The following is a 27,860-nucleotide window of genomic DNA, read 5'->3' on the forward strand; positions in this document are numbered from 1 at the left end:
TTTTCCAAGTGTAAATTGACCATACTCAATGGAATCAATTTGTGGTAAAACTTGCTTGTAGAATTCGGGGTTTGAGATCGGTTTTCAAGGTAAAGGCAGTTCTGCAATTAAATCAGTCATGGGGAAGAACTTTCATGTAGAAGGCAATTGACAATAAAAATGTACCGCATCCCACTTGCTCCTGGCGCATCTTGGATGCAAATTGTCGCCCCTAAAGTATATTGAAAAGATGGAGCCTTCCAAACTAAATTTATGGGCAGCTGCGTTTCAACCTTTGTTTTGGGCATGAAGTCACGAAGGATCTGGATTTTGAAACATGGCCATCTGTAGTTGTGACATAAGGGGTTATTGATTTCTTTGGGAGCAATCTGGGTGCCTTCACACATGCAAAAATGTAAAAATGCTGTGATTCAGCTTATGGTTTTCTTTGTACCTCTTCATTTCCATTCTTCCTACCAAAGTCCAGCCACTTACATACAGTACTTAGGAAAATAACAATAAGTACTCCAGAAACCTCAGGAGCATATCTTAAAACTCCCAATGATTGAACTTTACGTCCTGTACTAACCACATTTACCTATTGGGGAATGGGAATTGTAGTAAAGGGTTGTCGAATGTTTTAAATCCAAAATGCTTCAAAGTGGGCTGTTCCAAGCTGATTGGGAATGCCTCAATGCTTGTTTTAATCTGCTCTGATCTTGGAAAAACCCATAGTCAAGTTTAGAACATTTCTGGTAAAGTTCAGATGCCACCGGGAAACGTCTGTGAAATTGGAACAGATCAAAAACAATTTCCAACTTGAGATATTTGAAATTCAATATGCCAAAATGTATGTGTCTAAATTACAGCTCTGGTTTCATTGATAGCAACAACCTGTGTCTTTCTTGCAGCAAATAAGGTCTGGGGAAATGTGAGAATCCCTCATGCTGGTGGGGAATTCTGGGAGTTGAAGTCCACTGATATTAAAGTTTAAAGCAAGGGTGTCCAACCTTGGCAACTTTAAGACTTGTGGACTTCAACTCCCAGAATTCCTCAGCCAGCAAAGCTGGCTGAGGAATTCTAGGAGTTGAAGTCCACAAGTCTTAAAGTTGCCAAGGTTGGACACCCCTGGTTTAAAGTATTAGATGCCTAAATTAAACACATCCCATTTCACATGTGAACAAAGCAAGTGTGAAAGTGAGCAAAACATTTATGTTTATCTGTCTGTCTGTCTGTCTGTCTGTCTGTCTGTCTGTCTATCTATCTATCTATTGTCTATTTATCATTCATCTATTTATTAAATTTGTTTTGTCCCCATCTTGCTGCAAGGCGGAATATGGCTTGGATTCACAAACTACTCTGAGCTCTTAATTCAAGTTAATGAAAGGCAGCTAATTTATTCACATCCTGTGTCCAGCATATAATAAACCTTTGCTGGTTGGGACCTTGGTATTTGCATTTTTCCCACTGTAAACAGATTACCAAATTAGATAATACTGTTAGTGCTCTGGCACGGGCGAATGGGGTTTGCTGGCTTTTTATGTGTACTGTCTTGATTAGGATTGTTGCAGTTTATGCAGCTTCTTTCTGACCAGCTAACCTGGCTTGGTTGACTGTTTAATCTATGATGGTTTCTGTCTTTTGGGTTGAATTTCAAACTTTCCTCACTGAACTACACACATTCACTTTCTTATGGTTTAATATGATGACTGGGTTCATAAAAGACAAATGGCAGATTCCCATAACCTGGCACAATCCAAACTAACTTATGTTAGTTTGATCATGTAGGGAATGCACACCAGTCCATAAAATCCTCATCAAGTTTGATGTGGCTTGTAATCCATCTTAGCCACTCAAGGTTGCCAGTGAGCAACAGAAACGAAACAGCAAACTTTCACAAATGGAGTGAGAACATTTCCTGCAAACCAAAAGAGACATCAGTTAATACCTATGTGCTTTTCTCCTAAAACATACAAAGAGGGCAATATTTTTGCTTTTAGATGTCTCATGTTCATTGCTTCAAACTGTCCTTCTCCAAATACTTCTAATCTAGGCACTGCTACTGATATAGATGAGCAAAAATGCTGTGTGTTGTGAGGTATAGCAGCAGAGGTGGCATTCAGCCGGTTCAGACTGGTTCTACTGAACTGGTAGCAATGATTCTGTGCAGTTTGGAGAACTGACAGATCGCACCACCAGCTGCCTCTGCGTGCCCTGCCCTATATATCTTGCCTTTGCCATGCAGCCCAGCTAATGTCTGTGCCTCGCCTCTGTGCCTCACCCGCAAGCATGCCACTCACTCGCTTTCCAGATGGGAAAGTGGTGGCTCACAGCTGCTAAATTGCACAAGACACTCTCCCAGCAGTGCGGAGAGAAGCAGTCGCTGCCCTGGAAAACAGAGATGGAGGGGAGCAGGCCCTGAAAGGCTGCTCGGTCAGACCTTGCCGCATGGCGGAAGTCGTGCACGCACACTCACATTTTTTTGTGAACTGGTGGTGAAAATATTTGAAACCCACCACTGTATAGCAGCTTTATGAACTCCAGTAAAAATGTACAAAATTTATAGTTCCCAAACTAATCTGTAAACGAGAACCCTTGTGATGTCCCGAGCATTTTACTTTCTGAATGTTTCAGTATAGCTCTTGGTGCAACACTTTTTTCTCTGCTACTCCTAAAAGAAAGATTACAGGTCAGTTGTTTTTTTTCAATGCAGAAATGTTCAAGAATTCTAAATAGGTCTGGCAAATGTCTTTGGACAGATAAATTGGTAGATCAATAAGCAGTTTTCTACTCTCCTACCTCTGTATTAGTGTATTGCTTTGCTGTTTGAACAATTAAGTATGTATTTTGCATCTGATAACAATGAGATTTTGTCAGGCAGTTTCTGATAACTTTTATTCATTTCTGGGACAATAATACAGCTGCTTCAAATTGCAAGATGGGTGGTATATACATTTACATAAATAAAGACATACATACATACCAAAACATCTTGTCATTGGCTTTGTGATATTTTTTCGACTTCTCAATCTAGCCTACAGTCTTGGAATTACCCTGTGTCCTCCATCCAAATAGTAACCAGATCTGACCCTTTATAGCTTTTTGGAGGTCAGATGACACTTGTGATATTCCTGGTGGCTTACATAGACATAGACACGGAGTTTTCTTGGCATGATACAAAAGTAGTTTACCATTGCCCCTCATCCTGGATGGATAACAGAAAAATAGAGTTGGAAGGGAGCTTGAAGATCTTCTAGTCCAACCCTCTGCTCAAGCAGGAGACCCTATACCATTTTAGACACATGGTTGTCCAATCTCTTCTTAAAAACCTCCAGTGTTTTTAAGTTCTAGAGGCAAGTCGTTCCACTGGTTAATTGTTGTCACTGTCAGGAAATTTCTCCTTAGTTCTAGGTTGATTAGTTCATAGATGGATGGATGGACTGATAGGCAGATGTTTACTTCTCAGTCCCTTCTACATGTACAACTTTGGAATTTCCCATTATGCCTCAGCCATGTATTAGCCAGGCCTGATCCTATTTCACTTGTTTTGAGGTCATGCAAGGGTGAGTAGGTAGAGCTAATATTTTTCTCTCTCAAAATGATTTCCTTTGTTCCCTCTTTTCCAAATGAACCATGCCTGACATGTGGGAACTTTTATTACTTAAGGGAGATGGTGCTATATTGATCATCTAGCAGGCAAACACTGTTGTGTTCTGCGTTGCCCTGAATCTCTTGGAAGACCAACGAGAGAATTCTTTCTTCACTGTGGAACAAATATTGGAAAAGCCAAATGGGTTATATGAATTAGATGCTGTTAGGAGAGCTAATTGATATTTAAGATCTATAAATATCTTAGAAAATTAGTATTTGCACGGAAATCTCCACTGTAACCAATGCCCTTAATGCCACAGTTTTCCAGTTGGTTCCTAATTAATACTTGAAAGGTTTTCTTCTTTGGGGATTTTTCATGGGGCTGGATTATACTGTGAAGACATTAAAAGATGCTGAGTTTCCTTTGATTTGGGTGAAATCCAATTTCAAGCTCCCTAGAGATTTAAAAGCTAAAAAAAAGCATTGTCAGATTTGTTTAAACTTCCAATTATTACCAGCTGTTTTCTCTATTTCGTGTTACTTTCTTATTATTTTAACTTAATTTTATAAGGTTAATTGAATTGGCATGATTTTAATGTGTCTCCAATTCTCGAAAGGAGCATTATTGAGCTGCAGTGGATGTGAAAGGTTTTCTATGGCCCCGTTGTGATCCAGAAAAGGTCATTGCCAAGTAATTATCTACAGCAATTTGCAAGCCTTGATGTGCAAAACTTAAGTTGGTCCGCATAAATATGTAAAGGCGAGGACAATTATCTTGTGGGTTTTTCTCATTTTTGTAATTTAGGGATATAATTTTTGGCTCAAAACGTGCATACTTTAGAGAAAAACACTTGCAAAATTTGTCTGAGAGACAATTCTATCTGAAAAGAAATCTGAATTTTCCTGAGTTTTACTTAATATTTTAAATGCAGTGGGTTTGAATTAGTGCACATTCAAAGTGACAATAAACTTATTCTATTCTATTCTGTTCTATTCTAATTTCCATCACTAAGTAAGATAGTCATTAAGTGAGTCTCCCCCAATTTTATGACCTTATTTGCTTCATTCAATAAGGGAATCCAGACTTCCTCATTTGCTTTTGTTTATTGGAAATATTCTGAGAAGGTCACAAATGGCAATGATTTGACCTTGGGCTGTTGCAACTCTCATAAATACATATCAGTTGTCAAGTGAACAAGTTTTGATCATTTGAGTATGTGACGGTTAAAAGTGCAAGGACCCATTGTAAGTCGCTTTTTTTCAGTGCCATTGTAACTTCAAACACTTACTAAACAAATGGTCCATTTCTATAATCCCTCTCCCCCCCCCAAAAAAAAGAAAACCAAATTTATTACGGTAGGTTTGGGGTTGTAAATGAATTAAATAGTTCAGTTATTTTCAGTCCTCAGAACCATAACTATAGCCTCCCTTACGAATCGTTTGACAGTGAGATGGGCATCATATAAATGTAATAAGTAAACAAGTAATGGCTTTCTGGAGAGCTTTTTACAGGCAATGCAAGTAAATAGCAAAAGTAGAATACAAAAATAATAATAAAGACAAGTACAAATAGGCTGAAAAACAGCTTCTATCCCAGGGCAGTAGCCCTTTTGAATTCTGCTGTATAGTGCAGTATTGATGCAGTGTTGCGGGTTTTTGGTTCAATGTGTGGAGGATGAAGGATGTGTGATTGTGTTTATTTTCATGGTCGTGGTCATGATGTGCACTGAAGATGATGTTCGATTTTGTTGTACGAGGTGCAATGACAATAAAGTAAACTAAATTTGGATTGTGCAAATAATTTAAGTGCATCCGTTTTAAAGCTGTTTATGACCCCAGAGCTGCCATCTCCAGTTGTGCCAAGCCACAGTTTTGGGAAGCTCTAGACAGGTTTTCAGATGGAGTTGGGGTAGAGGATTCAAAGAAAGGAAAAAGAAACCATAATTTCTTCCAAGGCTAAAATACTCATTTTTCTGAAACATTTTTCATAATAGAACAGAACAGAATAACCAAGCTGGGAGAGACCTTGCAGGTCTTCTAATCTACCCTCTGCTCAAGCAAGAAACCCTATTTCAGATAAATGGTTGTCCAATCTCTTCTGAAAAACCTCCATCGTTGAAGCATTCACAACTTCTGAAGGCAAGCCATTCCACTGGTTATTTGTTCTAACTGTCAGGAAATTTCTCCTTAGTTCTAGTTCTAGAGTGCTTCTCTCCTGGACTAATTTCCATCCATTGTTTCTTGTCCTGCCTTCGGTGTTAGATATTAGCGTAGTTACCGCCTATGGGTTGAAATCGCGAGAGCGGGAAAAATCAAACAGCCTCCACCGGTTGAAGCTGCGGCTAGCTCGGCTATATCAAGAGCTACCGCAGCCACAGTGGCGTGCCTTTTTCTAGAGAGAATAAAATAAAGTTGAACGAGCTGGAGCCTCTTGTCATCTGTACCCGAGATCTAACAATTGGGTCCTTTGGGGAATAGGTTGCCCTCCCTCTTCTTTGTGGCTTCAGGTTTCAGGGATTCTGTTCCTCATGACAGGGTATTGGGCTAGGGTTTTACACGTGTTGTAAGTGGGTGAGAGAGATTTTGCCCAGCTTTGCAGCTCTTTCATCAGTGAGACAGTCCACACCTTGGGATTCATAAAAATCGGGGACTTATACAGCAACAAATAATGCTTTGATTTCCATGGTAACCATCTCATTAGTATTCTGGTAATGACTCCAAGAAGGGCAAGTTGCCAAAGCAGAAACATGCTCGGCAGGAAATGATGCGTAGTTCTACAAATTAAAACACCTTTCAGAACTCAACAGCAGAGTATGCCAAAAAGGCCAGGCGAATCAGCTTGGTGCAGTTGCTATTTTGAGGGTTGTTGGTGGTCTTGGTTGGTTTCTATCATGACAAACAGTTCTCAGCACTGGGGAAACAGCAGGTTGAGAAAAAAAGAATCAGCAGGGGATGCTTCCACATGGTGGGCAGAGAGGTGTAATTGAGTCCTGAACACCAGTCTCTGAACTTGGAGAGGAAGGTAGAGAAGTAGAAAGTGTGCTCCATGCTGTGTGCAAAAACGCCCAGTTTTGAATGCACAATTAGGATCTATCATGAATGAAGGCAAATATACGTGTCCCAGGATAACATTGCAGGATCCAATCCGGGTCGGTCACTGGGACCAGAGGTTTTATCTTTGGAGCTTTCAGACTCATGTTTATAGCAATAGCAATAGCACTTAGACTTATATACCACTTCACCATGCTTTACAGGCCTCTGTAAGCGGTTTACAGAGTCAGCATATTGCCCCCAACAATTTGGTCCTCATTTTACCCACCTCAGAAGGATGGAAGGCTGAGTCAACCTTGTGCCTGGTGAGATTTGAACTGCCAAATTGTAGGCATCCAACAGTCAGCAGAAGTAGCCTGCAGTACTGCACTCTAACCACTGCACCACCGTGACTTAGTGGTATACTAAATACCTAAGCCCCTGACTCCTAAGTACTACCAACAATGTAATCTCTAGAATCAACTGTAACCATTGCAACCAATTCTACATCACATCAATAAAAAACAGGATCCACGAACATCAGCTGGAAGTGAAACGTCACAATCCCAAATCCTTAATCTCTACCCACATTGACACCAAACAGTGCCACTTCAATTGGAGCAACATAAAAATCATTGGCCACGCTATCACCACCATGCTCGTGAGTTCATCGAAGCTTGGCGTTCCACAAGAAATTCCATCAAAAGACACATTGACCTAGAACCAACCTACAAAGCCCTCAGGATCCAAATCAAGCACACAGTTAACACAGACCCTCAACCAACCCATGCAACCCATCACACCAAAGATCACCTCCCAATGACCCTGACCTGATGTAATCTCCTTATCACAAGACCCATTACAAGACTTACTTGACACGCCCACACCTGAAGCCCTGATAAACAGAAGAACACTGGCATCCCCTAAACTCCACTTACTACCATTCTATAAAGCCTTAGTAAGATCACATCTAGAATACTACGTCCAGTTTTTGTCACCACACTATAAAAAGATGTTGAAACTCTTGAAAACTCTAGAAAAAGTGCAGAGAAGATCAACTAGGATGATTAGGGGAGTGGAGGCTAAAACATACGATGAACGGTTGCAGGAACTGGGCATGGCTAGTCTAGTGAAGAGAAGGACCAGAGGAGACATAATAGCAGTGTTCCAATATTTGAGGGGCTGCCACAGAGAGGAAGGGGTCAAGCTATTTTCTAAAGCACTTGAAGGCCAGACAAGGAATAATGGATGGAAACTAAACAAGGAGAGATTCAACCTGGAAATAAGGAGAAATTTTCTGAAAGTGAGAGCTATCAAGCAATGGTATAGCTTATCTTCGGAAGTTGTGGGAGCTTCATCACTGGAGGCTTTCAAGAAGAGATTGGACTGCCATTTGTCAGAAATGGTGTAGGGTCTCCTGCTTGGGCAGAGGGTTGGACTAGATGACTTCCAAGGTCCCTTCCAATTCTGATTATCTGTCAAAGATATTACGTAGTCTGGTAATGAAACAGTCAATGAAACCAGCTATTATTCTAATAAATTCATACATTAATACATTAATTTGTAAATTAATCTATCCAGGTTGATAGAAATAGGGGCACGGGACATATGTTCCTCAGAATTTAGCATTCCAAATCATAGCACAAGCTTAATTTTCCCTCATTCCCTTTTTTTCCTTCTGAAATGATGTCTTTAACTCATACTTGCCCATATGTAATGAATCAGTACAATTCATCATTAATTTTTCATCCCATAAACCACCTGAATAAGGAGAAAGATATAGTTCTCATTCATTGGGATACTATAAAAGTGTTCACAGGAGTTTGATTAATCCACACAGCTTTTAAAGTTGCGTGACAAAATTCTCCAGTGACCCATTGAGGGCATATACCCCACACCCTTTGGACTGCCATTTGTCAGAAACGGTGTAGGGTCTCCTGCTTGGGTGGGAGTTGGACTAGATCTGTGGTTGCCAACCAGTGGGCCGCAGCCCACTGGTAGTCCATGAGAAAATTTGGGTGGGCCACAGAGAAATGTCCCCCCAAAGCAATTAATCCAGGCTGTGCCCTGGATTATGGCCCGCCCACCCGCTGGCCCCCACCATTTGGCCGAGCGCAAACCTGCAAAAAGGAGCGCAGCCCTCACTGGCCAGGACGAGGTAATGGCACTGTTGCAGCAAGAGGGGTCTGGCAGCACAGGTGGGCTGAAGCAGTGATGGAGATGGCCAGAAGGTGCAGGAGCGCCGCGCTACTTGCATTTGTGCAGCACTCCCACACCTTCCAGTTTGCCTCTCCTGGCCTGGGCTCTTACTTGATGGCCACAGGCTGTAGGGACGGCCCAGGGCAGGAAAAGTACTGGCTGCTGGTGGTGTGAGGGGGCAGAGTGGGCAAGTCTGCACTCACCATCCAGTTCAGAGGTCCAGAATGGGGCGTTGGTGTTGGCATCAGTTTCCTCATCCCTCTCGGCGCTCTGCTTTGCTGCCCCCGCCCATGGCCCCAGCCATTGCTGCCCTGCGAAAGCACAGGAAAAGCGAGCAGAAACTTGGGGGAGATATGAGATGGCTTTTCTTTTCTTCCATTTGAGGGGGAGCCAGTTCCTCCCCATCCAGATCTTCCCAGCCTCCAGGTGGCTTCTTAAATCCTCCCTCTTTCCCTCCCCCCCCCAAAGGATGAGAGAGGCCCCTCCTTTCTCTTCACTCTGCCCCACAGTTATGATTAAGCATTTACGATTTTGTTACAATTAAATAAACACACACACACACACACACACACACACACACACATATATATATTTTCTTAAGTTTTCACGGGTACTTACATGTATGGTATTCAGCTTTGTTTGGGTATTTTCCCACGTCATTGTAGTTGTGCTTTTAAAGTTGAAGCAACGTTTCGGCAGAATCTCATCTGCCATCATCAGGCTTCTGTATTGCATTGACTCAAAGACGAACACAATACAGAAGCCTGATGATGGCAGATGAGATTCTGCCGAAATGTTGCTACAACTTTAAAAGCACAACTCCAATGACGTGGGAAAATACCCGAACAAAGCCGAATACCATATATATGTATGTATGTATGTATGTATGTATGTATGTATGTATGTGTATGGTATTTAGGTTTCTTCGGGTATTTTCCCATGTCTTAATATTTGTGCTTTTAAGACGTGGGAAAATACCCGAAGAAACCTAAATACCATACATATAAACACCCACAAAAACATAAGAAAACAAATATATATAAAATTTTAATGTTAAATTTATATTTAATATAAAAAATAAAAAATTTATATTAAATATATTATGTTTTTTTTAAAAAAAAAATGTATTAGTGGTCCTCGGGATTTAAAAGTATGAGTTTGATGGTCCCCGAGGTCGAAAAGATTGGCGACCCCTGCACTAGATGACCTACTAGATGAATCTTATTCACTTCAAACTTCCCTTAGAATGATGGAGGGATCCTTCCATCTCTCCTGATTGTGAGATCATTCTGAGAATCTCTGCAAAGAAGGAAGACTTTCATCTTTGATGGATGTTTCCCAAAGATTATTCAAGGAAATGATTAAAATGACCTTGGTAATAGGCCAAAAAAAAAAAAAAGCAGTATATTTCACAGGAAAGCAGAAAGACTGTCAAAAATTGGCGGAGGGTTTCGATTCAAACTTATATTCATTTATAGCACTTTTTTTTCATTCTCTAAGCAAATTTTTCCAGGTCAGTTTAAAAAGATCAGTAGTAGGCAAATACTTATACGATTTGAAGAGAAACCAGAATAGACCTAATTGTGAATGAAAAAAGCCAAATATTCCTAATGTTCATTACATCAATATTTTAAGATGAAACTAATGAGAGAATATCCACTTTTCCTGACCCCGGTTTTATATCCAACACTGTAAAATATATAAACAAGAGAAAGTTAAGTCTTTAAGTATGTGACATAAAAATCATTTTGCTGAAATCTTTTTGCCAAATTTTGGCATAAAAAATATATGATTAAAATCCCAATTGGGGAAGTTAGATTCACATAATCACAGGGATTCATTTGCTGTAAAAAAAAATCTTGTATAATGAGGTCCAACTTGACCCAACCACAAGGACGTATGAACAGAAATTCTGGTTCCAATTATAGTCGTAAGTCGAGAACTACCTGTAACTGCTGATAAGTGAGACTCAAGGACATCATGGCCCAATGTCGCTGTTTTGAAAGCCTGAATAGGAAACCCAGTGCTGAGCTGAATATATAGTTTGACCTTAACAGTCAACTGAGTAAGTGAAAGGGAGTAATGTATTAAGTGGTGTTTAGTCTGCAGTGCAACTAGGATAAAGTTATGGGCATCTGGCAGAAACTACAGTGATGTTGGATGCATCATGATGTCATCACACACGTTATGAAAAATACATATAGGCACCCTTAAATTAAGTTAGATTTCTGGTGACTGTACATATACACTTCGGGTGATGACATCTCTACCTTTGGCTGTCAGTCTTGGAAGTCATTTTTTACTTGGTAGCTATGAGGCTGCCACATTTAGTGCCTGGGAATTTGGGAGGGGGGAATTTAATAGAGAAATGGAAAATTAGACTCAACAACATTCTTTCTCAGAGAGTCAAGGACATGTTGCCCAGCACCTGGAAAGGAGTGTCTGGAGGAAGGTCTCCAGTTGGGATAAATATTTGATTGGGCCATGTGATGGACTGGTGGGTGCACTGCAGGGGATGAATATTTGAATTTCTTTTGGGAAGGGAAAACCTGGAACTCTCAGATCCGGATTTTCCCAGATGTGTCAATATGACAATTCTAATAAAATGAAACTTTGAGGAATTATTTGTCTGAGTTTATTGGTTTGTAGTTGGTTAGTTGGAACTCTGACACTGGCAGTATTGCAGAAATGGCTTGCTGTTGTCTCTTCCAGTTTGTGTTTCCAACTTCCCAGTCTATCCTACAGCTCTGAAATATCTAGGTCAATGCTTCTCAACCTTGGCAAGATGTATGGACTTCAACTCCCAAAATTCTCCAGCCAACATGAATTCTGGAAGTTGAAGTGCATATATCTTCAAGCTGCCATGGTTGAAAAACACTAGGTGGTCTCCCATCCAAATCCTCACTGGGGCTGATATTACTGAATGTCTGAAACCAAACAATTACATTTTGTCACTTGCTGAAGCATAGCCAAAAAAAGTGAATTCTAATCTTCCTCCACCAACCACTTGTTCTGCGACTATTTGAAGTTACAAAAATACTGAAAGGGAGACTTATGACCAGTCCTCCAATTTGCAGCCATTGAAACATCCCAGTGTGTATTTGCAGCCTTCCCTGCCAATTTCCAACCGTGACAAGCAAAGTCAATGGGGAAGCCAGCAGGAAGTCACAAGTCATGGTCATGTGACATTGTGCTTAATGGCCCCTGGTAGTTTGCTAAACTTCAGGTAGAACTGATTAACTGACATTGTAACTCAGTCATGGTCACATGATATTCTCTTTTATGACTGCATCATTAGCAAAAGTGTTGGAGTGGTGCGGTGGCCTAGAGGTGGAGCTCTCGCCTCACAATCGGGAAGCTGTGAGTTCAATCCTAGGTAGAGGCAGATATTTATCTCTCTGGGCACGCTGAGATTATATCTTCTGAACAAAGCTCCACGTTGGTGACAGGAAGGGGATCCAGCCATTAAAACACTCTGCTAGCTCCGTTCAGTTGCTCAGACTCCACCCTGCAAGGGATTATGAGGTTGTTAAAAGATGATGATGATCATTAGCAAAAGTGTTACCAGTCCCAACTTTAATCAGTAAGTGAGGAATACTTGTACTGTATTTTATCTCTGGCAGTGTGGGCATAACCACCATCAACTGGTTGTAACCACCGTATACTTTGTATCTGAAACTAAGAGCGTTCAGCACAGCTTCTGACCCTCCAAATAATTTGAAAACAATTCCCATTCATTTCCAGCTGTTTTCATCCTTCATCCACAAGATCAGTGTTCTATTTCTGTTTTAAAAGATGATCTTTGTGCAATGTGGAGTTCTACATAATAATTGCAAGGGCTTTTTTTTTTTTTAGTTTTCTTTTTGTGACCCAATGAAACCTATGCTATAATGCCAAAAAGCTCACCCGCCCAACCAGTTCACCTGCACAGACACTCCTAAAAATAGCAATCAATCAATTGCTAAAGTTTTATCCTTTTATCATCCATGGTTGACAGTGATGCCCACCTGACTGGCTGGCTTACCAAGTCCTAAGTTGATTTACAAACTCTGCATTTTTTTTTTCTCCCGCATCTGGAGTTACTATAAAAAGCCAGTGTCGTTTGTGACAACCACAGTTCATGAGTTGTTGTTGTTGTTTTTTTTTATATGTGTTTGGCTACCTCTTGTGGGGAACAGGAAAATAACCTTTCCAGTTCTTCTACCAAGCTCAGTCTTTAGAAATATGTAACCGGCACCAACCAGCTTTAGAGTTTAGGATTTGATATTTGGCACAGGTTGTATTTGTGCTACATTACGCTATATGCCACTTGGTTTCTGTACAGTTAGTCCTCGAGTTATAGCAATAGCACTTAGACTTATATACCGCTTTATAGTGCTTTGTTATGACCACAATGGAATCCAAAATGTATGTTCTTAAGTGAGACATTTGTTAAGTGAGTTTTGCCCCATTTTACAACTTTTCTTGCCACAGTTGTTAAGTGAATCGCTGCAGATGATCTATTAGTAACCTGGTTGTTAAGTGAATCTGTCTTCCCTTTTAACTTTGCTTGTCATAAGGTTGCAAAAGGGGATCACATGATCCTGGGACATAGAAAAGGTCATAAATGTAAACCAGTTGCCAAGCACCTGAATTTTGATCACATGATCAAAAGGGGATGCTGGAAAGGTTGTAATTATGAAAAAACAGTCCTAAGTCACCTTTTTCAGTGCTGTTGTAACTTTGAACAGTCCACAAAATGAACTGTTGTAGGTTGAGAACTACCTGTGTAGTTGTTTATTTATTTATTTTATTTATTTATTTGATTTGTCAATTGTTTACAAGATAATAAGTACAAGTGTATACATAGTTGTGAATATATGAAATGGGTACATATAAGAAAAATAAAAGAATAAGAGAAACAATAGGACAGGGACGGTAGGCACGTTGGTGCGCTTTATGCACGCCCTACAGACCTCTTAGGAAAGGGGTGAGGTCAATAGTAGACAGTCTAAGGTTAAAGTTTTTGGGGTTTGGGGAAGAGACTACAGAGTCGGGTAGAGTATTCCAGACATTGACCACTCTATTGCTGAAGTCGTATTTCCTGCAATCAAGTTTGGTGCGGTTTACTTTGAGTTTGTATCTGTTGTGTGCTCTTGTGTTGTTATGGTTAAAGCTGAAGTATTCATTGACAGGTAGGACATTGCAATGTATGATTTTATATACCATGCTTAAGTCGGACCGAAGACGGCGTAATTCGAGGTTTTCTAGTTTTAGAATTTCGAGTCTGGTGGCATAAGGTATTCTACAACGGGTAGAAGAGTGGAGAACTCTTCTTGTGAAATACTTCTGGACTTTCTCAATTGTGTTAATATCACATACGTGATAAGGATTCCAGACTGATGAACTGTATTCGAGTATTGGTCTAGCAAATGTTTTGTATGCTCTGGTTAGTAGTGAGATATTACCAGAGAAAAAGCAACGTAGGATTAGGTTAACAACTCTTAATGCCTTTTTGGCTATGTAGTTGCAGTGAGCTCTAGCACTTAGATCATTAGAGGTGAGTATTCCCAGGTCCTTTACAGAGCTTGGGTCATCAACAAGATCTTGACTATTCAGCTTGTATTTTATTTTCTGATTTTTTTGCCAATATGTAAGACAGAGCATTTATTTGTTGAGATTTGGAGTTGCCATATGTTAGACCATTCAGATACATAGTCTAGATCTTTTTGTAGGGTAGTAGTATTGTCTGTGGTATTGAACAGCTTTACATCATCAGCGAAGAGAACGCAATTGCTCTTGATATGATCACAAAGGTCGCTTATGTAGATTATGAAGAGAGTTGGTCCTAGAACACTGCCTTGGGGAACACCACTATTGACAGGTACTGGATTTGATAGGGCGTTCCCAATTTTGACCATTTGTTGTCTGTTTGACAGGAATGCTTCTATCCAGTTATTCAGTTGTCCAGAGATACCATAAGATTTTATTTTTAGGAGTAGTTTGTCGTGGTACCACTGAATCAAAGGCTTTGCAGAAGTCTATGTAGATTGCGTCTATTGCTTTGCCCTGGTCGAGTTGTGTAGTCCATATGTTTTTGCAGTGTAAGAGTTGCAGATTACAGGATAGTTTTTTTCTGAAACCAAATTGTTTATTGGAGAGTAGGTTGTTTGTCTCTAAATGGAGGATGATGGATTGGTTAATAATTGATTCCATGACTTTACAGGTGACGCAGCATAAGGAGATTGGTCTGTAATTTTCAACTAGGCTTGGGTCTCCCTTTTGAAGATGGGGATGACTGTGGCTTGTAACCATAGGTTGGGCAAGGAGCTGGTTCTGAAAGATTTTTCAAAGATTATGCTTAGAGGTTTGGCTATGGCAGTGGATAGTTTTCTTAAGAAGTAGGCACATATTCCATCCGGTCCAATAGATAGAGATGGTTTTAGGTTGCGTAGTGATTTTTCGACATTGTCTTCTGTGAAATCGATATGTATTAGATCATTGTTGTTATCTGTGAGTACGGCTAGGAAACATTGGGCATGATCCATTACTGTTTACAAACACTGAGCCGAAGAATGTGTTAAAGATGTTGGCTTTAATGGTGTCGCTGCAGTCTTTACCATCAGGTCCTATCAAGGGAGGGATGGACCTTGAGTCTTTAGTTTGTTGTTTACAAAATTGTAAAAAGCACGGGTGGAATTGGTGCTTAGAAGGTTTTCCTCTTGTTTAATGTGGTAATTGGTGCATTCGGTCTTTATCTGGTGGCATAAATTTTTGTATCGGTTTTTGAAATTAGCAACGTGACCAGATTTGTTTTTCCAGAGTGATCTCTTTTGGATTGAAGTTTCCTTATTGATATGGGTAATCTGCTTTTTGTTTTGTTTTTGGAGTTGTTGTTGGAACATATAGTTTGATGACTCTTTTGACTTCAAGTAAAAATATGTTGTAATGGTCTTCAACAGTATTGCATCCAGTGAATAGAGATTGCCAATCCAGGGATGAGAGATCGTTGTCTATAAGATCATAGTTGCCTTTTTTGAAGTTACAATTGGGAATTACATCATTGTGGTGATTTTTGTGTGGACGTATGTTGAGACAAAAGTCAATCATATTGTGGTCACTACTGGAAAAGGGTTCTTTGGTTTGTATTCGGTAAATTAAATTCAAACTATTGCAGAAGATGAGATCGAGGCAGTTGTTCAGTCTAGTGTTGTTGGTTACTAGTTGTTCAAGACCTAGATTTGTAATAGCATTGTAGAAGGTTGTGTGTATGATTTCAGTTGTACAATTATTTAGGGTCCAGTCAATATGAGGTAGATTGAAATCTCCAAGAAAGATAAAAGGGTATGGGCAGGATGTAGCCCATGTTAGTAGTGTATTTAGCTTGTTTACATGTTCGATGTCATAATCAGGTGCTCTGTAACATAGTAAGAATCGAATTGTGATATTTAAGGATAGTTCACAGATGATGGTTTCAGGAAGGGCAAGCTCCTGGGTAACTTGGATATTTTTTAGATGTAAGGATTTTTTATAGAATATAGCAACACCACCTCCTCGACGATTTTCACGATCTGATCGGTAAACATGATAGTCTCTTACTGTGGTAATGGAGTCGGGGAGAGATGCATTGAGCCATGTTTCACAGACAAATATAATGTCGAAGTTAGCCATATTTAAGAGGATGAGAAATTCAGGTATTTTATTCACGAGGCTTCTTGCATTGAGTAGTTTGCATTTAAGTCCGGCAGCAGTTGGGATTGAGGTAGTTGGGGGCGTGCGTGCCTAGTCTTGGGTGATGGTGGGTGGTGGGTAGTTTTGAGTGATGGTGGGTGGTGGTAGGTGGTTGAGGTAGGGTGGTGGTTGAGGGTAAAAGTTGGGTATTGGGTATGCGGTCTTACTTTTGATACAGTCAGCATGGTAGTCAATGTACAGGTCCTTCTCTCCATTGTCTAGACGGGTTTTGAGTTCGCGCGGAGTGCACGGAGCGGGCACGTTGCTGTATGGTTAAGTCAGGGCGGCAACGGAGGTTTTTGTGGTTGGTGTTGGTTTTGGCGCAGTGAGTTTATAGTGTAAATGAGTTTACGCTTGCTTGATTCATTTTTGCAAATGATCCTGCACAAGCGTGGGGCCACAGAGCCGTCTCTATTTTTGAGCTCTCGGTCAATGCGGAAATGTCAAGTATTTCATCACCGGAGATGGTTGATGCTTGGTAATCTCTGATGATGTTTCGACAGTTGTGATGTCATCATTGACAATGCTGTCTTCTAGTCCAAATAAGATGGCGTTTGGACGTTTCGTCACGCTCAACAGCTTCTCTGATGAGGATTGGGATATCAATATTTGTCTGGGTTGCGTTTATTTGTGGATTGGGTTTTGGATTGGATTGTGGTTGTTGGGTGGAGATGTGGTTTGTGGCTATTTGATGTTCAGGTTTTTGTGTTGTGTCTTTTTTTTCAAGGTTGGTTATTCTTTCTTTTACGGCGTCCAGGGATGCTAATATGGTGTTGAGGGATGTTTTAATGGTTTCGATGGTTGAGGATGTTTCAATGGTTTCAATGTTTGGGGATGTTTTGATGGTTTCGGCGGTATCATCTCTTTTAGACAGATCTAGTTTGGATATGCATAATTTGCAGAAATATGGAAACTCATTGGATGATTCTAGGTATCGAATCATTTGCTCAGGTAATCCCAAGCAGTCATGGTGGGTGTATTTTTTACACAGAGAACATTTGATGGAGTATTTATTATCTTTTAGATTTTTGCAGCATTTAAGGCATGTGCAGGAGTCTTGAAGTTCATTGGTGCAGGAGTCTTGTAGTTCATTGGTGGGGATTGTCTTCTCATTGAGTTGTGGTTTGAGGTAGGATTTTCTTTTTGGCATGGTAATATTGGTAAAATAGTACGTTGATTGAATTAATTAAATGAATTGTTGTGCTATTGTTATTTGTCATCCATCACTACTACCATCCAGAGGTTTGAGATTTTTGCTCCTTGTTGAGCTGCATCCTACGATAGCTAATTCACAGAAATATACAGAATCCATGGAGAACTCACCAATAGATATTATGAGTTTTCAGTGGAGCTTCTCATTTCCCTGACCGCTTCAAATGTTGCCACTGAAATGTTATTGCAAAAATGATAAAGGGATTTCATAGATTAAATAAAATGAGACGACAGAATCTTCAAATAACGATTGCAATGGCATAAAAGAATAAGAAATAGTTAATGGGTCTATGAGGAAAGTAAAGGACAGAGTCTTCACTTTACAAAGTTTACAAAGTCTGTACTACTACTACTATTCATTTTCTCATCACTCCTTATCACCCATCCCCTCTCATTTGTGACTGTAGGACTGTAACTTTGTCAATTGTATCCTTACGATCTATATTGACTGTTGTCATGCCCTTGGTAGAGTCGGACTGAGGGTGAGGAGGAACAGCCAACAGGGAGTGGAGATGTGGCTCCCGAGGTTGTGGAGGAGGCTGGAGAAGGGCTTAGGTCGGCTGGGCAGTCAGAGGAAGAACCAGGCCCATCCCCTCTGCATCCTAGGACATGCAGGGAGTAAAGGAGAAGGCAACAACTTGGCTTGCGAGAGAGGAAGTGGCAATGATCCTCCTCATTGGTTGCAGCTGGGGAGAGGAGTATATAAGAGAGAGGTTAAAACACAGCATTGCCAGAAGCAAAGCGTGTATTATTTTGGGCTGAAGTTATCTTGGTTGGTGTCCTTCCAACAGACTGTGCCTTGTTATCTCCTTGAATTTGGTAAATACTTCTCCTGTTTCATTGTGGACATTTCGTCATTGTAGTTTGTTTGGTTTTTTATTTCACCTCTATCTGCTCATTAAATTCGGACTGTATTGCTTTCTTTTAAAGACTATTTTTGAGTACGTTTTATCTCCAACTGAGTATTATTGAACAGTGGGGCCAGGTTGGAGGCAATAAAGGACATTTATTTACGTTTTGGATTTTGTTACGTTTGTGTTACACTCTGAGTCATCACAACTGCTTCCTAGTATGATTTGATTGCTTATTGTGCCCTCTGACTATTATTAAGTGTTGTACCTTATGATTCTTGACTCTTGACAAATGTATCTTTTCTTTTATGTACATTGAGAGCATTTGCACCAAGAAAAATTCCTTGCGTGTCCAATCACACTTGATCAATAAATAAAGAATTCTAAGAAGCGAATTATAGGTTTTTTAAGTTAGATGTTTATGTATCTATTCATAATTATAATATATATGTATATGCATCACTATTGGGTTCATCCAACCCAGGAGACCCAATCTGTTGCTATATCAGGATAAAATGCTTCCTTCCTTGTGTTGGGTATGCAGCCTTGGGTGTCCTGTTCAGATGGGGTGGACTAGAAGACCACCCCAAAGCTACTTTTCCAAAAGGCGATTGGACTTCCTTGGTTGTTTTTTTCCTTAAAAACATTTTGCTTCTCATCCGAAAAGCTTCTTAAGTCTAGTTGCCTTTTGGAAAAGTATCTTTGGGACAACCATGACCTGGATGATTGGAGAATCTCCATAGACACTAGAAGCAGTGATTCAACAGGTGTAACAACCGGTTTGGTGACCAGATGCACACTCACCAAACGCCCGTCTTGCATACATGCACACCATTAAAAAAAACAAAACCCCATTTTCAGCTATAATACTTACCTTCCACTGCAGCCCCGGTGAATAAAACAGCTGAGGCATGGCAAAAGTGCGCTGCCGTGCAAATCAGCTGTGCTCCAAAACAAGGGAATAAAACACAGGAAAGAGCAGGGGCAAGGCCAAATGATCACTGGAACTACCAGTTCGCCCGAACCAGTCTGAACCGGTAGAATCCCACCCCTGATTAGAAGACTATCTGTTCCTGTCTATGTTCTCTTACTATTCAGCTAATCTCCCTATAGACATGACTCTGGCCAGTTCTTCAAAATGACGCTTCATGACCTGTCCTAACCAAAGAAATTATGTGCCTGCATAGATTCCATAGCCACAGGGTTGCATCTCACACTGAGGAGGTCAGCCTCCAAAGGTCCATCCAGCTAACCTTCCTACAGTCATGTTTGCTACAAGTTCTTCAGAAGGATACCTTACGGCCGTGATGGCAAACCTATAGCATGTGTGCACAGAGCCATTTCTGCTGGCATGCAAGAGGTCATCTGGAACAGCCGTATTGTGCATGTGCACGCGTGCGCCCCGCCAGCCAGCTGATGGTCGGGTATCTGCCACACATGCGTGGGGGGAGATGCGCATGCAGGAGATGCGCACGCATATGCAGGGGGCAGGGGCCGTGCAGGGGGTCCTGCGTGCATGCGCAGAGATTCTCGCTGCAGGGGGGTCACATGTGCATGAACAGGGGCACATGGTGCATGCGCAGGGGGTTGCGCGCACATGCACAGGGGGCAGGGGGGTCACACACACGTTGCATTATGGGTGGAGGTGTGCACGCATGCACTTTTGGCATGCAACGAGAAAAGGGTTTGCTATCACTGCTTTAGGATAAAACCAAACGTGTGTGTGTGTGTGTGTGTGTGTGTGTGTGTATACAGATTTCACAGACACCCTGGAGATATCCCAAGAGCTGTACAATTTTAGACTAATAAAAGTTGGTTATTGGATTTGGGAGGGCAGCAAGTCCCATTTCCCTGACTAAACACCAAGCTTCATTTTGCTCTGAAAAGCTCTTGAGAACAAAGAAGAGGCCATTTCTTCATGGGCGTAGATTTCTTATGAAATTGGAGGGGAGCAGACTTGAACAAAGTGCAAGAACATTTGACAGTGTTTTTAGGCAAACTAAAATCTGACTAAAGTCTCACTTTCTCTCCCCAGTTTGACATGCAACGGATAACACTGGAGGAGCTTAAACACATCCTCTACCATGCATTCCAGGATCACTTAACCATGAAGGACATTGAAAATATTATCATCAATGAAGAGGAGAGTTTAAATGAGAACTCTGGTAACTGTCAAACAGAATTTGAAGGTGGGTTTCTGTCATACATTGAGCACATAAAATGATTTGACTTTCTTCTTCCTCACAGAGCACATAGAATAAGTGGAATGTTCCGCTTGTCCAGGTAATCCTCAACTTTCTCCCATACAGAAGCCTGGAATTTCTGTCATAGGTCTTGAAAGTTGTAAGTTGAGCCAATCACGCAACCAAGCCTGATTTTCCATTTTTGGCAGTAGTCGTTAATTAAATGTGATCTTCGTAAAGCAAATGGTACAGTCATTAAATGAATGCCATGGCTTGTCTGCAATGGCTATTTTTTTTTTTTTTTTTTTTTGCTGGAAACCAGAAGTAAACACTGGTTTCCAGCAAAGAACATCATAAATTGTGGTTACATGATTGTGGGACTATAAGATGTGAAAGACCATAACTACGCATGAATTTACAGTTAAACTGATTTAATGGAACTATGCACTGTGCACAGGAACCCATTCAACTAACAATTAGCACTATTTTGGTGCTAGATAAGGGTTAATGAATGTCAAGAAGGGGATGGACTGAATCATTTTTTGTGTCTATGTAGAGATTCTAGGGTGATTCCTCTTTTGACTCCGCCACTTCAGGGACACTGCAAACAACCATCAATGCGGTTGTCAGTTGTCTGTTGTCAAGCATCTAAAATATGACTGTGGGAGGCGGGGGGGGGGATACCATCAAAAATTTGAATCCAGGCCATAATACCTTTGGGGGATCTTTTATAAGTTTGAATAGTCACTAAGCAACCATTCACAAGTCTAATCCTATATGGAGTATGTTCTGTTGAACATAATAGGGCCGAGCTGTACTATTTAATAAAGTGAAGGAACCACCAAAGGCCATTGCTCTGATTCCTCTCTCTTTTTGTGGTTCTTTTACCTTTAAAACAAACTAAGAATGAATAACCTCCTAGACAGAACAACTTTCTCCCAATGAAATATCCCGTAGCAATATGAAAGATTCTGGACACTGAAGTCTACCTCTTTGATGGAGCTCGAGTTGAAAAAAGTTGCAACAGAGCAGGCCCGCAGGATGGATTTGGCCCATGGGTTGCTTAGATCTGGGCTGCGGGCCACTCTGGAAACAGCAAAGGACCAGCCCACTGTGCCTTTGCCAGCAAAAACGGAGCTGGCGGGGGGGAGGCTGCGCATGGCTACCCTGAGCTCCATTTCCAGTAGCAGAAGGCTAGCAAAACAAACTAAAAACAAAACAAAAGGAGCAATGTATCCCCTTTTGCATTTGAGCATGCAAGAAGGGACAGGAAAGGAGAACAGGAAAGAGGAAAGAAAAAGAAAGGAAGATGAGAAGAGAGCAAGGAAGGAAAAATAAGAAAAGAGGGCAAGGAAGAAGGAAGGAGAATGAAGAGGGAAGGGAGGAAGGGAAAGGAGGAAGGGAAGGGAGGGAGGGAGGGAGGGAGGGAGGGAGGGAAGAAGGAAGGAAGGAAGGAAGGAAGGAAGGAAGGAAGGAAGGAAGGAAGGAAGGAAGGAAGGAAGGAAGGAAGGAAGGAAGGAAGGAAGGAAGGAGATTTTAATGAGTGTGAGGAAGGGTCTGAGGGAAGTCCTTCCTTAGCACTTGGCCACCAAAGGTGCCCCCGACACAAGTGATGTCAAGCTGGCCATGCTTACCCCAGCCACGGTCTCCCAGCCCCCCTGAGGTCAAACACAACCCTGATGTTACCCTCAATGAAATCGAGTTTGACACCCCTGCAATAGAGGATTGTTCTCTGTCAGATAAAACACATGGCAATCCTATTTCAGAAAAAAAAAAAGATCCCCAATCATACTTCTTTTAAAAAAATCAGATCTGTTACTCAGGCACCAAGTTTGCAAATCATAGACTAAGGTCGGAGATAGCATGAAGCCACCATGCTCATGGCTGAGTGTGGTGACTAAACCTATTTATTGTGTTTGATAAACTGCATGGACAAGTAGTTAGAATTCAGCCCAAATGTGGTTTATTTAACAAATTTCTTAAATCATGGCTTTGCACAACATGTGGACCTAGTAGTTGAATAAATTGTCAGGTTCTACTGCCATCATGTGGCTTAGTGCTTCTTTCTTTCTGACTTTCCTTTCGAGAGTGTTTTTAAAAGATCCCCTGGAAGATGTTGGTCTTTTGGTGCTCTCTGAAGTTGTTGTTTTTTCCCTGTAGACTTTTTATTGTAAGGCAAAATTAACATTATTAAGTCACACTAATGATCCATTGCACCAAGAATCCAATTTTTTTTTAAATTTCAGGTGTTTTTTAGGATTATTATAATAAATAATAAAAGATTTTCAAGAAGACACTGGACATACATTTGTCCAGAATAGTATAGGGTCACCTGCTTGAGTAGGAGGGTTCTGTTCTGACCAAGGCTTCCTGAGACAGTAACAATCACATGCTGTTCCCCAAAAACCTTTTGTTTTATTTCAACAGCTGTGAATTATATGCATTCACAGCCCATAATGAATCCCAAACAGTTTATGAATAGTCCAACAGAAGTTTGCCACAGTCTCTTGGGATAAGGCTGATAAGCACCCACCTTTATCTCCCTTGAAATACTGCCAACAACTAAATTGCCCATTAGCTGTACAAGGCCAAACGGAGCACAAAGTCAACACGGAGTTTCAGATTTTAAACCGACCAGAACGAACAAAGTTGCTTCCTGCAAAGGCTCATGTCCCTTTCTCCTCCTTTATATCTTATGGGAGGAGCCAATCATCTCCAAGCCTTATTCCCAAGTCACTCCTTTTGTCTTAAATGTTCTTGCCTTCTGGCAGCTCTGCGCAAGTGTGCACTGGGAACAAGCTCCCCCTGTTCCTCTGCCTTGCTGATATCAGAGTCTGGAGGCTCTGGAGTCCATACACAACTCTCAGATGGCCCTGGCCCCATCTCTGTATTGGACACAGATCCCTCGTCTGAGCCCTCCCCAGACTCCAGGGCTGGCCCATGTTCCTCTCCACTGTCCGACTCTGCCGCCAGCTCCGCAGGCTGCCGGCTGACCACAAGAGGTTGGACTAGAAGATCTCCAAAGTCCCTTCCAGCCCAATGATTCTATAACTGTATGTTTTAAAATAGAAATGAAAATAAAGATAGTAGGGAAATGGGAAGGGAAAAGAAAGTATGGGATAAAGAAAAAAAAAGAAAGGAGGAAAGCATTGATTTCCAACTTTTTTCAATGCAGTAAATTGCGAAGTAAAATTACAGTGTCAACTTTTTACTTTTGTATACTTAGCAAATACTATCCATCTCTAGAGTGCCATGATTCAACCCTGAGCTGCATCTATTTTCCCTGGGTGGCAATCTCATGGAAGAAATTGTATGTGGAGCTTTGGTGGCATAGTGGTTAGAATTGTATTACAGGCTGACTCTGCCCACTGCCAGGAGTTAAATCCTGACCAACTCAAGGTTGACTCACCCTTCCATTCGTGTGAGCTTGGTCAAATGAGGATCCCGATTGTTGGGGACAATATGTTGACCCTGTAAGTCACTTAGAGAGGCCTGTAAAGCATGTTGAAGTAATATATAAATCTGAAGTGATGCTGCAATGGCTATTGTTGTGGCCTGTCAGCTGCTGGCCCCTCCAGCAGCCAAATCACAGGAGGAGGAGGCATGGGAGTCAGGATCAGCATCAAGACAACCAGAGAGCTCCAAGGGGGAAGTGGGAATGGAGCTGGCACAGAGAGAGGGAGGGAGGGAAAGAGGGAGGGAGAGAGAGCGCCTGGGCTGTCCGTCAGCCCTCAGATGGAGAGTCAATAGCACCCCAGGTCTGGAGGTGGCTGATGAGGAACAGCTGGGTCCAGTGACTGACACACGAATGCACAGAAGGCAGAGGAGAGGAGGGCAGTGGAAATCTCTGGGCCGGTCCTTGGGAAGGAAGAGCCACCACTGCTAACGAAGCCCCACCCTAGCTCTGGGGATAAAAGGCAGGGGGCGGAGATTAATAGATATGGCAAACAACTATTCATCTTCAGCCGGGCAGACTTGTTAGCCTGTGGTGAGAGAGAAACTTTGTGCTGGGGGTGCTGGCACTCTTAATAAAGGAATCTTTGAGTTAACTTCAGAGGCTTTGTCGTCTTTGGAGAGCTGGAATCAGAACAGCTATTTGATTCCCCTTTTATAAGCCAGATAAAAATTGCTCCAGATAAAAAGTGTCTCTTATTAAAAACAGAAAGCATTGATTTTTAACTTTTTAACTCTTCCCCCTCCTCTTCCCCCCCCCTTTTTTTTAGTGCATTCCCAGAAACAAAATCGACAGACCTGCGTACGGAAGAGTTTAATATGCGCTTTTGCTATGGCCTTTATTATCAGTGTCATGTTGATCGCAGCCAATCAGATCCTCCGAAGTGGCATGGAGTAGCCATAACACTGTGAAACAAATGATCCACGCATGCGCATGCTGCCCGGTGAACTTTCTCCCTGATCAACTTTCAAATCAACGGGCAAAAGGAGAGAGAGAGAGAGAGAGAGCACCTGTGAATGAGCGCGAAGGTTAAGAGGAACGGTTCCGGCAAGGAAACTGTATCCGGCAGCATATCTGTAAATCAACCATATCCTCTTGGCAGGGACATCAAAGGGCTGTCTTAATGCTTTAATGGTTTCTTTTTTTTGGTTTCCTAATGCAATAAAAAAGAAAAGAAAACCATAAGCCCTGAATTATATTTTTGATGTGGTAGCAGTAGATGAAAACAAAGATGCATTGATCAAGTTTCAGCACTGGTTGCGTGGTAGGGTCACCTACTGGCCAGGACACTTTCATGCATCTGTTTTTAAATGTCTCACGTTCCTGGAAACAGAATGTCCACATCACCACAGCAAGTTCACGACCATGATTTCTACAATTTCATCTGACTTTCGGGTTTTTGATTCAAGTCCTTAGTGCTGAAGGAACCGGTGAAAAAATCTGTGTCTGGAGACACGAATATGAATGATGTTGGTTCAGAGAAGTTTTGTTCTTCATTTACGAGACATAAGACTGGTCCAGTGTTTTGTGTTTTCAAACCAGTGCATTCCACTCATCCACTTCCTGCTTTCCCATCAACACTTTTATGTAAGGAAAATGAAGTTATGCTGGGCGTTTCACAAAAGCCAATGCAGAGTCTTCCTATCCTGTTTTCCAACAATGCTGTAAAAAGTTATTGGGCACCTTGATCCAATGTATAAATAGCTTCATATTCATTATACAGTCTCTATTGATCTTATTCAAATCTGTCTTACACAAAAATTTCCAAACAGAATTTTGGAGGTTGCTCCCAGCTTACTATCTTAGCACATTTTGCTACAACGATCCTGGAGGTAAATGATATATGTGTATGATTGTAGTGTAAGGGTTTAAAATGGATCAAGGAAGTGCCAGTTGTCTTGAAACCTGATGTGAGGTTGTTCCTGCTTTAGGATGGACATCTCAGTTGAGTTTTTTCAGTGAGAGTAAAGACAGCATGGATTGGTCCACCACCACAGACCATAATAGCCTTAACTGCAAAGATGGAGATAGCTCAGTCAACCAGTAGCCAGGAACAGCTTGGTGATATGTGATAAGGAGAGGAAATTGTTCTAGAAACCGGTGCCAGAATTTATCTTCCATACCTTCGGTGTCCCCCAGACAATGTGGGTGAGTTTGTAACTCCTGTGACTTTCCTCTGATTCAGCTCCCTCAAATTGAATGATGATTCTTCTATCTGTGAGGTTAAACCAGATCGATTACAAATGAAGCACTGGTGGGCCAGGTTTGAGTTGACCTCAGTTTATATCTGGGGTGGTGCTGGGGGATAATGTAATATGGAGACACAGCCTGTTTGACTAGCTTAGGGTTCAGTATATTGTGTGAACTATCCATAATTCTATGAAATAAACTGTATGGACATAATTCTCGGGGAGCCATAGGCAGGAGTGTAGCCACAATATTACTTCTCCCTTCTTTGCGTTTTCCTTAACTTTCCTAGCGCACGTATGTATGGAGGGGGTGCATAGATGCACACATTGAAATGAATTCTACTGAGTGAATTCACTTGTACGAATTGGAAGGGACCTCATAAGTCATCCAGCCTGACTCCTTGCTCAGTGCAAGAAGCCACAAAATCCTCCATGCTAAGCTACAAGCTTCTGGTTTGAAATCTGCAGCAAGGAGTAGTCCATCACTGGTCCTGGTAGACCATTGGACCGATAAGCAAGTCTTAACGGTGGGTGTGTATGTGTGTGGTCTATGTACATATAAAGTCAAGCTTAGTTTCTGGTGAGTTTGTGTGTATGTGTTTGTGTGTGTGTGTATGTGTGTATTTTTTTAAAAAAAAACACCATGTAGTTTTCCTGGCAATGCTGCAGAAATGGTTTGCTGTTTGCCTTCTGCATTCACACACCCATATCTGCATATATAGAAAATGTTATACTTCAGATTTTTCACATTAACTGTGAACCTGCGCTACCCTATTCAGAGCACCCCAACTCTCCTTCAGGCAGCCACATTATCATAATAGACCTCTGTGTTATTTTTTTTATTATTATTCTAATTTTTAAACATGGCCGGAGTATAAGACTTTTCTATCTTTCTCAGCACAACCACCCAAAAGTAACTTAAAAAAACTGAGAGCATTTGTAGTGGTGGCTGCAGCAGCAAAAAATAGAAGTAATAAAGGTGAACAACAAAATAATAGCTTAATATAAGCCAATTTACAGGTAGTCCTTCACTTACAACAGTTTGTTTAATGACCATTTGAAGTTCCAACAGCTACAACAGTCTTGAAAAACTGTATGGCTATTTTTCACACTAACCCCCATTGCATTATCCCCGTGGTCACGTGATTAACAATTCAGATGCTTGGCAACTGACTCATATTTATGACGGTTGCAGTGTCCCGGACTCACATGATATTTTTTTTTTTTTTTTTTTTGCAAAATCGTTGGGGAAGCCAAATTCACTTGACAACTAATTAACCATTCCCTTTACAACGGTGGCAAGAAAAATCGTAAAGTGGGGCAAAACTCACGTAACAACCGTTTTCATTTTGCAACCAAAATTTTGGGCTCTGTTGTGGTTGTAAGTCGAGGACTACCTGTAATAGAAATGATTTCACATAGGGGCAGCAATGTTTATGGATGAAGAGAGATCCGAAAATGA

At 41.2% G+C, this 27,860-nt stretch overlaps 1 protein-coding gene across 2 annotated transcripts in view; it reads left to right on the forward strand.

Moving 5' to 3' along the window:
• The window catches only part of CALN1 (calneuron 1), a 258,116-nt gene extending 232,192 nt beyond the window's left edge, over positions 1 to 25,924 (forward strand). For both annotated transcript variants that reach the window (XM_026672327.2, XM_087957570.1), the window contains exons 5-6: positions 20,608 to 20,761; positions 24,979 to 25,924. In XM_026672327.2, coding sequence (XP_026528112.1) covers positions 20,608 to 20,761; positions 24,979 to 25,106 — 282 coding nt within the window. In that variant the 3' untranslated portion in view covers positions 25,107 to 25,924. The remainder of the gene's footprint in view (positions 1 to 20,607; positions 20,762 to 24,978) is intronic.
• The last annotated feature ends 1,936 nt before the right edge of the window (positions 25,925 to 27,860 follow it).

The sequence above is a fragment of the Notechis scutatus genome, chromosome 1, assembly GCF_049901735.1.
Source record: "Notechis scutatus isolate UNSWTSFEM ecotype Mainland chromosome 1, rNotScu1.2, whole genome shotgun sequence".
NCBI classification, from domain to species: domain Eukaryota; kingdom Metazoa; phylum Chordata; class Lepidosauria; order Squamata; family Elapidae; genus Notechis; species Notechis scutatus.